This window comes from Mesocricetus auratus, unplaced genomic scaffold (assembly GCF_017639785.1).
Source record: "Mesocricetus auratus isolate SY011 unplaced genomic scaffold, BCM_Maur_2.0 Super-Scaffold_4256, whole genome shotgun sequence".
Taxonomy (NCBI): Eukaryota; Metazoa; Chordata; class Mammalia; order Rodentia; family Cricetidae; genus Mesocricetus; species Mesocricetus auratus.
The window spans coordinates 57150065-57161153 of NW_024429182.1; the positions used below are offsets into that span (position 1 = coordinate 57150065).

General features: G+C 55.1%; 1 protein-coding gene across 1 annotated transcript; it reads left to right on the forward strand.

Annotated features, from left to right (window-relative positions):
• The first annotated feature begins 2238 nt into the window (after window positions 1-2238).
• Window positions 2239-9464, forward strand: Th (tyrosine hydroxylase). The gene is made up of 13 exons (XM_005064146.4): window positions 2239-2452; window positions 4156-4380; window positions 5293-5467; window positions 5708-5796; window positions 5925-5992; window positions 6303-6353; window positions 6732-6877; window positions 6949-7084; window positions 7238-7307; window positions 7697-7753; window positions 7906-8001; window positions 8141-8274; window positions 9022-9464. Exons 1-13 carry the CDS (start codon window positions 2363-2365, stop codon window positions 9179-9181), a joined length of 1497 nt encoding a protein of 498 aa, XP_005064203.1. The 5' UTR covers window positions 2239-2362; the 3' UTR covers window positions 9182-9464.
• Window positions 9465-11089: the final 1625 nt, after the last annotated feature.

Consider the following 11089-nt stretch of genomic DNA (forward strand, 5'->3'; position numbering starts at 1 on the left):
GGGTGTGTTACCAGGCTGGCCATGAATAGAGGCAAGAGTCTGGGACAGCAATTACCTCCCAAGAAAGTCCAAAGACATCATGTTCTCAAGCCTAGGCCAGGTGCTGCTTGGGTGAGGCACAGACAAGGGGCTGGAGAGCACACATTCCCCCATTTCCCCTCTCACCTAGCTTCTATGCAAGCACCTCCAGCCAAGGCAAGAAAATTAATTAAAAAGCAATATTTGTGTCCGTGTAAGACATTTGCTGAAAGGTTAAATCCACATTCGTGGAGCTGTGCAGCAGCCCCTATGCAGTGTTGGATACAGCCCCTCCTACCCTGTGCCACCTGAGTAAACGCCAGGCTGGGTGGGGTGGACCAGCCTGGGCTTGTCTCATCCAGGGATCCCCAGCACCCTTCAAAGAAGAGTCCCTGGGGAGCATGCAGACCTGGAGGGAGGCTGTGCATGGAGATGGAGATGCTTTGAGTTTTGGTCCCAGCCCCCAGTCCTCAGGATGGCTAAGGTTCAGCCAACACTGCCTTCATGGTGGGAGTGTCTCCATGAGCCCCCATTCTGAGCTGTTGAGAGTACATGGTGTGGGGGGTGTCCTGGGACATCAGACAGGCCAGAGCCATGATGGGCACACAGAGACAGGAGTGGCCCAAGTCAACAGGGTACTGGCACAGGGAGAGTTCAGAGAGGGGCATGGGACATGGAGGGCAGTGTTCCTATAAGAGAGAGCAAGCTCTGCAGAGTAAACAGTAACTGAGCTGGGTTTTGTGGGATTTGTAGGAGCTTGTTCAGAGAAGGTAGATGAGAGATGGCATGTTAATCTGGACATCACAGAGCCTCGGACTCCCCTGGAACAGGGATTGTGTGTGTGTGGAGTGGTGGGTAGGATGTTGGCAGGGGAGGTTAGGGATATTTCCGTTGGTGCTGACTCATCTTTTATCTTGCTTCCTGAGGGCAATGGGAGCCACTGAGTGTTGCAGGGCGAGGCAGTGATGTGGCAGATTGGGGGAACACAGTCCCTGCTGTGAAAGAGAGAGTTGGGAAGGGCTAGGGCTGGTCGTGGTGAATACAGCAGGCGGTTCCTGAGAGCCCCGCCATACCTAGGAGGTGGAGGGCGGCTGCGCAGTGATCAGCTGGAGGGCGAACTACCTGGGCTTGGAGACTCCAGGGCTGTTGCCATTTCCAGTGTGCTTGTCCTCAGAGCCCCAGGGTGGCCATTTTCAGAGTGAGCTCTGTCCTTTTGTGCACTTCTGCTGACATCCAGAGAGACAAGGGAGGCACTCTGCCTCAGCCCAGTTCCCTTAGTAAGAGGGTACCTTTCCCAGAAGGGTTAGAAGAAAACGACCCCAGAGAAATGAAACAGGCCCAGTGCAACTCTTCTGCATTGAGAAAGCCCCCACCCCCTCACCCGCTGCCCTATCTCCTTGGAGATGGTTCATTGGTTGAGGAAGGTGTGGTGGGTCTTTGTGTAAGTGGGGGTGGGTGGTAACCATAAAACAAAAGCTGACTTGATGTGAGACCTTAGGGGGCCATGGGGAGATGATTGGTGACTGTGCCCTCACATGGGGGCCACTGAGAATGGGCTGCAGCTAGCTTGAGACCATGTGTCAGGGAGTGAGTGGGGGAGCCTAGAACACTCATAACTACAGGAGAGGTCTGCTCCACAGGAAGTTAGGTCAGCCAGCCCTAGGGATATGCCAGGGTTGGCACCATCTCCTGAGCAATGTCTTCAAAGATATGATAATCAGGGAGACAGGACACCTGCGAAAGTGGATCAGTCTTGGAAACACTGTAGAGAACAGCCTTCTGGACCATTCTGTGTCTCACAGGACCTGCCTGAGGATCCAGCCCCAGTGCTGGCACATACAAGACCAGGGCAGAGAGTAGATGGCATGCTTTGTTTGTTACATGGGGCTGGGGAAGGCAACCTGTGCCTTGAAGACAGCCAAAGAGCCACCAAGGGGCTTCTGCGCCTACTTGCCCCCAGGGGTTATAGCTTTCCTAACACGAGCCCTTGGGAACCCAGCATGACCCCACTTTGTGCCCTGGTTTGGGCAGAGGGCCGTATCTGTCTCCTGCCCTGCAGAACACCAGGCGGCCCCTGTCCTCATGCTGCGCCTCGGGCTGAGGGTGATTCAGAGGCAAGTGCCTGTGACAGTGGATGCAATTAGATCTAATGGGACAGAGGCCTTTCTCGTCGCCCTCGCTCTGTGCCCACCCCCGCCTCCCTCAGGCGCAGCAGGCGTGGAGAGGATGCGCAGGAGGTAGGAGGTGGGGGACCCAGAGGGGCTTTGACGTCAGCCTGGCCTTTAAGAAGCCGCCCGCCCGGCAAGGGCTGTAGAGACAGAACCCGGGACCACCAGGCTGCACTATGCCCACCCCCAGCGCCTCCTCGCCACAGCCCAAGGGCTTCAGAAGGGCAGTCTCCGAGCAGGATGCCAGGCAGGTGGAGGCCATCATGGTGAGAAGGGCATGCTGTCACTCAGGGGTATCTGGAGCAGCTTCTGCCCTGTGGGTGGGTGGATACCCCAGGTTTGGAGTTCACCCAGTGTCTGGAACCCAGGGTTGGAGTGGGTCCCTGTCCCATCTTGTCCCAGGGTTACTTTGGGTCCTAACCCTGGTAGATATCCCTGTTCTTGGGTAAGTGCCTCTGCTGTGTCCTGCTGGACTCCACAAGGGAGAGCCAGAGCTTGTTGCCCTGTGCCATCCTTTCTGGGGCTCCTATGGGTCCTATATCATGAAGTAGGGGCATAATCTCCCTTGGGTGGTCTTGGGAGAGCCCTATGATTCGGGTCCCCTTCCAGGAGCCCCCCACTTGTCTGCTTTCTCAGGGTTCTCTAGGCTTGCCTGTCACAGGGTGTGGGATTCCTGCAATATACACTTCTGTGAGGACCTGGTCGGTAAATGGCTGCTCTGCCTACTGCAGTCCCATACAAACAGGACGTGGGCCCAGGATCTGTGTTAGAAGAGGTCCCTGGCTCTGGGGCAATTCCTGTCTTCCTTTCACCCTTCCCACCTTCCACTGCCCTGCATCTGTGTTACCTGTGTCGGGGGCCCCAGGGATCAAGGGGTGCTGCCAAGACACCAAAGAGTCCCTTCTGCCAGCCTGGACAAGGGAACTCCTCAGCGCATGAGAAGGGCTTTCAGCTTTTCTTTAGAATTCCATCCAACCATTGCCCTAGCCTGACAGAGACCTTAATGAGACTGGTGTGACCTTTAGAAATTTAATTTGCAGGCACTTCTCAAGAGACGACTGTGGGGTCAAAGTGCTCTTTCACACGTCTCAGCTGCATGGCCCTCCCCCTCAGCCTCCTGGGAGCCGCCCAGTGCCATGCTCTTCCCAGGGAGCCTGTGGCTCTGGCTGCAAGTGTCCAGCCAGGAGAGGGCTCCAGAGGGGCTGCTTCTCCCTATGACTGTGACATCCTCAAAGCCCAGGGTGACTTGTCATTTCAACTGAAAGACCCAGAACCTTCTGGGGAGCTTGATTCCCAGTTAAGAGTTCCTCAGTCAGGTCCGGGTAGTTCTGAGTGTTGGAGGATTGGGCACACAGGTTCACAGCTGTCGCAGGCACACAGCTGGCAGAAGCCATGCTGAGGTAACCCGTACTTAGACCTCGACAAGGTATCCTGGAGGAGGAGGTGACAGTAGAAAAGGGAGAGGGTGGCTGGAGACATTTTCATGGGGGTATTTCCAGCTGAGAGGACAGCACGGTCAGGGCGCCAGCCCCACGCCTCTTTCAGAGAGTCGGGAGGGGAAGGACGCTTGTTTTAGCAGAGTACATACAGTGTGCTCCACCTGAATGGATGACCGAAGCTACCCACTGCCCAGTGATGCCTGCGGCTTTGTGCTCTGTCTCCTCTGGGCTCTGGTTGCTGCCGTAGAAATCAGGAGAAGCAGCCTCTTTCACTAATTCAGTTGGGTCTATGCCCAGGAGGCAGGTGACAGGGCACCTCTACTTTGGGAGATGGTGGCCAAGGAGCCCTTGCCCTCCAGTTACGCTATGGTGTCCAGGCCTTCCTGCCCGCCATGCCCAGTTAGAATACTGACTACTTCTATCTTTGCGTGTCATCCGGTGTTTGGACCAGGGCCCAAGCCCTGGAGGCAGGATCAGTCGAGGCACCAGCATGGAGACACAGGCATATCTTTGACCCACCCCTCCCCCAGTCCCCAAGGTTCATCGGAAGACGGCAGAGTCTCATCGAGGATGCTCGAAAGGAGAGAGAGGCAGCAGCAGCGGCTGCAGCGGCGGCAGTAGCCTCCTCGGAACCTGGGAACCCCCTGGAGGCTGTGGTATTTGAGGAGAAGGATGGGAAGGCTGTTCTCAACCTGCTCTTCTCCCTGAAGGGTACAAAACCCTCCTCACTGTCCCGGGCTGTGAAAGTATTTGAGGTGAGGCTTATGGGCTGCTGGCTTGTATGCCAGGGCAAGCATGCATAAGACATGTAAGAATGGCTGTTTGCCCCTCCAGGGCAGAAATATGGTTGCACAGGCCCAAGAGGTTAGGTCTCAGGGACTACCCTTCAGCTCCACCATCCAGCCTCAGCTGTCTGGCACCACTGCCATACATAGGGCCTCTTACCTACCTGCCCAAGGGCCCACGAAGCAGCTGATTGCATTATTGCCTTGGCAAATGACCTGCCCCCCCAGCAAAACTCTCAAATGACATTAAAGCCAGAATCTTTATGAGCTCCCAGGGTTGATTCCATGGCCTAAGTGTTTTGTTGCTGGGCAACAGAAGGTGAGGGAGAAGCCAACCCTTGTCCACCAGTCCTAGTTGCTATGTCTGGGCCTAAGCTTTGTGTCTCTGATATGATGGAGTGGGGTCCAGTCCCTTGGGTGTGGCCAATAAGCCAAATGAGACCATTAGGGGGTGGGACCTTCCATCAGCAGGAGAATCAGGCTATCCGATATGACCTCCAGACAGACAGACACACAGGCAGGCAGGTAGAACTGTCCATAAAGAGGAGCCAAAGGCACAACTATGATTCCTGCATGGATGCATGAGACAAAACCCAGTCTGTGGGTGACACATTCCAAAATTCACCAGCAGGGACAAAACACTGACCAGGCCCCCTCACTCTCCCTCTTCCCCACTATTCTGTCTCTCCACGTCTCTCTTCCTCTCTCCACCTCTGCTCTGCCTCTCTCCATTGCTCCATCTGTCTCTCTCAATCTGTGGCTCCCTCCACATTTTTCCTTCTCCGCATTTATCCCTCCCTCTCCATCTCTCTTCCTTTCTCTCCATTGCTCCCTCCCCATCTGTCTCTCTCCTTCTCCCTCTTCCGGCTTTTTCTCCCAAAGACATATGAAGCCAAAATCCACCACTTAGAGACGCGACCCGCGCAGAGGCCACTGGCAGGAAGTCCCCACCTGGAGTACTTTGTGCGCTTCGAGGTGCCCTGTGGAGACCTCGCTGCCCTCCTTAGTTCTGTGCGTCGGGTGTCTGATGACGTGCGCAGTGCCAGAGAGGACAAGGGTGAGGATGCATTTCTGTCCCTGAGTGCGACCAAATGATCTTGAGGCCTGGGTGGCAGAGCATCCTGCTGGGGAGACCCTAAAGTGTCCCTCCATGCTGGCTTCACCCCTCCTCTGGTTCTTTTGACACATGCCAGCAACCTCTGCCCTCTAGGAGGTCCCCAGGGGAGGCCAGACCCAAGGTGGCCAAAGCTTACCATGCCTCCACACTCACCTGGGCCCTTTTGTCTCTGTTGTGAAGTTCCCTGGTTCCCAAGGAAAGTGTCAGAATTGGACAAGTGTCACCACCTGGTCACCAAATTTGACCCTGACCTGGATCTGGACCATCCGGTGAGCTGGTTGTCCTTACTGCGTGTCTCACAGAGGAGGCCTGTGGGGTGGATGCATCTGGGACTGGCCCTGGTCTGTGGAGCAGGGAGATCCCAGCTTCCTCCTGATGTGTGTCCCTTGGCCATCAGGGCTTCTCTGACCAGGTGTACCGCCAGCGCCGGAAGCTGATTGCAGAGATTGCCTTCCAGTACAAGCAGTAAGGAGCCTGCTAGGGAGGGGAGGAGAGGAGGAAGGTGACTGGTTTGCTATCCCACAGCTCCACGTGTCCACTCGTGTCTCTTCTATGGTGCTGTGTGTTGCGCACTGGCATTATTCCTAGTCACCGCTAAGGAGACTGAGGCAGAGGCTAAGCAGCTGGTTGGGGTCAGCATGCCCACCCAGTCCATTCCGTACTCCAAAGGCCTCTGAGCAGCTGATATAGTTTCTGGATAAATGCCTCACCCTGTCTCCCCCCCTCACCTCTCTGAGATGTAGGGCACCTTATTGACCACCTGTCCCCTCCACAGGGGTGAACCAATTCCCCACGTGGAGTACACTGCGGAGGAAATTGCTACCTGGTAAGACCCTGCTGACATGTGGCTAGGGCAGGCCAGGGCTGGGCATGAGAAGGACCAGAGAGAGACAGCTCCCAGTCTCATGTCTGTGAGGTCCTCCCCTGGGAACACTGGCACAACAGGAGAGACTAAGGTCAGTTAGAGGAGGGGCATCAGATCACCCAGAGATGTCCCTAGTGGTCCCTTCCCAACCTCTGGGTTCCCTTCAACCACAGAAATGCCCTACCCATTAATGGAGGTCCACAGTTCAGGAGGCTGATGGAAGCAGGCAGTACATCCACAGTGGTGGTGGGGGCAGAAGGGAGGGGGCTGTGAGCAGGTGGGGTGGTCATGGGGAGAGCCCCATCAGCAGACAATTCTCTGAGACCCTGTGGCCTACAGGAAGGAGGTCTACGCCACGCTGAAAGGTCTTTATGCTACCCACGCCTGCCGAGAGCACCTGGAGGCTTTCCAGCTTCTGGAACGGTATTGTGGCTACCGAGAGGACAGCATCCCACAGCTGGAGGACGTGTCCCGCTTCTTGAAGGGTACGGATGCAGAGGAGGTAGGGCGGGGAGGGGCGTCTCCTCCGCCTACCCTGACGTGTGGTCCCTTGCAGAGCGGACTGGCTTCCAGCTGCGACCCGTGGCCGGCCTGCTGTCTGCCCGTGATTTTCTGGCCAGCCTGGCCTTCCGTGTGTTTCAATGCACACAGTACATCCGCCACGCCTCCTCACCCATGCACTCCCCTGAGCCGTGAGTATGCCACCTGGGGCAGGGGACCCTGAACTTGCGGCCCACTAATGTCCATGCACAATGAAGGCAGAGGTGTGGAGGAGCCAAGGCCTCCCCTGGGTAGGGACAGAGAACCTGTCCACTCCACCTTTCTTCTCTCATGGCCTCACCTAGGGACTGCTGCCACGAGCTGTTGGGACACGTACCAATGTTGGCTGACCGCACGTTTGCTCAGTTCTCCCAGGTGTGTCTGCGGCCTCAGGGCAGAAACCAGGGGGGTGGATTTGGTTGAGACAGAGATTCACAAGTTTCACTTGGTGAGGCTCTCCTCAGAGGTAGACATTGACTTCATGGGTCCACGAGACTTTGATGTAACTAAATGCTGAAATGGAAATGGAGGGACTGGTTGGGAGCACTGGTTCCCCAGGGAGAGGATTTCCGTGGTTTCTTCTGCCACCTGCTGGTTCTTCTGGGAACTGCAGGTCCTGGGCTCTAGGCTGCCTTGAACCATCCATGTAGTTTATTTAGGTCCAGTGGGATTCCTGGAGAGGTAGCTGATACCCAGTGCCCTTGCCTCAGATACAATGCCAGAGGAGAGTCTTTCCATGGTTCAGCCTCCTTCTCTATCCACAGGACATTGGACTTGCATCTCTGGGAGCCTCAGATGAAGAAATTGAGAAACTCTCTACGGTTGGTTGTCAGGGCCTTGGGCAGAGCTCAGACCTTCCTTAATGTTCCCAAGTCCAACCAGCCTTGCCTGTTGCGGGTGGTGGCCTGTTATACCCAGAGGGACTGTGCTTGGTGCCCGGTGATTTTAGGTGACTCTGGTGACTATCTGGCAGGTGTACTGGTTTACTGTGGAGTTTGGACTGTGCAAGCAGAACGGGGAGCTGAAGGCTTATGGTGCAGGGCTGTTGTCCTCCTACGGAGAGCTCCTGGTGAGATTACGCTGCTCCCAGGCCCCAGCATGTGTCTCTGCCCAGACCCCACTATACACTGGCCTAGAACCCCTGTGGGAGAAGGCAGGCACAGCACTGAGCTTCCTCGAGCCCTTGGATGTGATGTCCTTCTCTCTAGCACTCCCTGTCAGAGGAGCCTGAGGTCCGGGCCTTTGACCCGGAAGCAGCCGCTGTGCAGCCCTACCAAGACCAGACCTATCAGCCGGTGTACTTTGTGTCGGAGAGCTTCAGTGATGCCAAGGACAAGCTCAGGTGGGTGAGGCCTTCAGAAGTGAGCCTCATCCCACCTCACCTATGCAAGCCAGACCTTGTCTCCACTTGAAAGCCCACGTAGTACCCTCAGCAGCAGCCCCCTTGTAACAAGTGTACATGCTCCAAGAGGGAGCCTTGAAAGTCTGCGGAGAGGGAGACCGGCAGCACAAGGTCAAGACAAGGTCAAAGTCAGGTCCAGGCCAGCTTTTTGGGACCCAGCAGAGCCTGAGTCTCTCATTCTCTGAGCACCACAGGCCAGAGTGGGATGGAGACAGAGAAGGGGAACAAGAGGTACAGTGGGCCAGGAGCCACCATGGGGCCAAGACTGTAGAGGGAGTGGGCGGTCCAAAGGCAGGGGACACGGGGGCCTGAAGAGGAGAGGAGAGACTGGTAGGATGCTCTTCATCAGGTCTCCAGGCCAGTTGTCCTGCATCTGGCATGTCCACACCTGTTTAGGGACTTCTCAGGCGTGCAGTCAAGGAAGGCTCCCTGAAGGCAGAGACCCAACTGAGTGCCCTGCAGAGGCCTGCCTGCAAGGGTGCCGGAGCCTTTTCTTTTACTATGGCCTCTGAGATGCTTTAATCTCCCGAGCGTCTAGAATGGGCTTTGGGGGTTTGGGAGACTCAGAAAAGCCATTTCCCACGCTCCCAGAGGTTGCAGACTCTGTCCCGAGCCACCTAACTCCAGCTTGCTTCCTCATCCCCATACCCGATCTCCGGTGATTCTCATACTGGCTTCTCTCCTCAGGAACTATGCCTCCCGTATCCAGCGCCCCTTCTCCGTGAAGTTTGACCCATACACACTGGCCATTGATGTACTGGACAGTCCCCACACTATCCAACGCTCCTTGGAGGGGGTCCAGGATGAGCTGCACACCCTGGCCCACGCACTGAGTGCCATTAGCTAAATGCGGAGGGTGCCACCCACAGGTGTCAGGGGTCTTTTCCAAAGTCTCCAGCTCTTTCTTCAACCTTCCCTGGCCCAGAGGCTTTCCCATGTTTGAGACTGGGCCATGGGTACTCCCAGAATCTGCTTTGCCCTTGATGGGCTCCCCCATGGAACCTCACTGCTTCTCAACCCTGTGTCTTAGTACTGCATGCACTCCATGGTGGTCCTGCTCATCCTCTGCCCTCCCTCCGTGCTGTACATCACCCTGGTCATTGTCTCAATAAAGGAAGGAAAGGTCTCAAGCAGTGCTCCTGGCCTCGGTGTCACCACAAAGATAGTTCTTGGCACTCATACCTGCTCCAGCTTCACTTGGAGGTTTAGAGGGTTTTATCTCCTACCTCTCCCTTCCAATTCAGCCTCCTAGACACTCCTGTCCAGGTAGAAGGCTCTGGTGTCATCTCCCTGCCAATTCTGAAGTCTCAAACACTACTGTCCCTGTGCCCAGGGGTCTTAGGCACCAAGGGAGTAGGCAGAGGGATGAAGAAAGCAAGCAAGACACAGCAACAGTCGTGTCCCATGTGAATCATACCTACTGAGACCCAGCGGGCACTTACGTCCCAGTGGAACTCTGGAATGTCTTATGCCTCAGGATTGCTGTGGAAGATCTTTGATTTAAATGAGACCCTGGGACGTACCTTGAGTCCCAGTACCTTGAGTCCCAGTGAGACTCCGAGGAAGGCTGTGGGCCACAGAGAGACCCTGGGAAGGTCTTAGGTTCCCAGAAGGACCTGTGGAAGGTCTTAGCTCCCATTGAAACCAGGAGAATACCTTACTTTGTCACAGTAGGAAAGGTGTTAGGCCTCAGTGAGCTCCTAAGGAAAGCTTTCATGCCGTTGAGATCCTGTCAAGGTCTTAGTTCCCAGTGAGGTCCAGGGTGAGGCCATAATCCAGTGAAGGCCTTTTACCTCCTTGAATATCTGAGGGATGATTGTAGACCCCAGTGGAATCTTGGGGAGACCTTAGGCCCCAATGAGATACTTGGAAGATCTTAGGCCCCAGTGAGATCCTTAGAAGATCATAGGCCCCAATGAGATCCTGAGAAAGGTTATTGGCTTATGGCCTACCTTAGGGAAGACCTTAGGATCCAGTGAGATCCCAGGAAAGGTCTTAGGGTCCAGCGAGATACTGTAGAAGACCTTTGGCTTTAGTGAGACCATGGAAGAAGGCTTTAGGCCCCAAGGGAACTCTGGAAAGCCCTTATCTCCAGTGAGACCCCGAGGAAAGCCCTAGGCTACTATGATACCTAGAAAAGGACTTAGGCTCCACTGAGACTCTGAGAAATTTCTTTGTCTTACTGAAAAGCTAGGATAGTTTGAGGCCCCTACTAATCCCCGGAGAAGACTTTAGGCCCCAGGGAGTCATGGAGAAGGCTTCATGCTCTTGTGAAATACTAGGAAGGCTTTAAGCCTCAATGAGAACACCTGTAAGGCCTTTAGACTTAGGAAGACCTTAGAGCAGTGGTCCTCAACCTTAGGAAAACACAGGTACTTACATTATGATTCATAACAGTAGCAACAATAATAACTTTATAGTTGGGGGTCACCACAACATGAGGAACCCCATTAAGGAGTCACAGCATTAAGAAAGTTGAGAATCATTGCCTTAGGGGACAGCTTTAGTCCCCAGTGAGACCTTGGAAAAGGTTTTGGGAAATAGTGGGACACTGGGGATGTCCTTAGACCTCAGTGTGACCCTGGGGAAAACTTTAGGCAACTGTGGGACATTGGGGAAGATGCTAGACCCCAATGGAACTCTCGAGGATGGCCTTAGGCCACAGTGGATCCCTGGGAGATCCTAGGCTCTACTGAGACCCTAGGGTAGGCCTTAGGTCCCAGTAAGAACCTGAGGAAAGTATCAGGCTCCATTG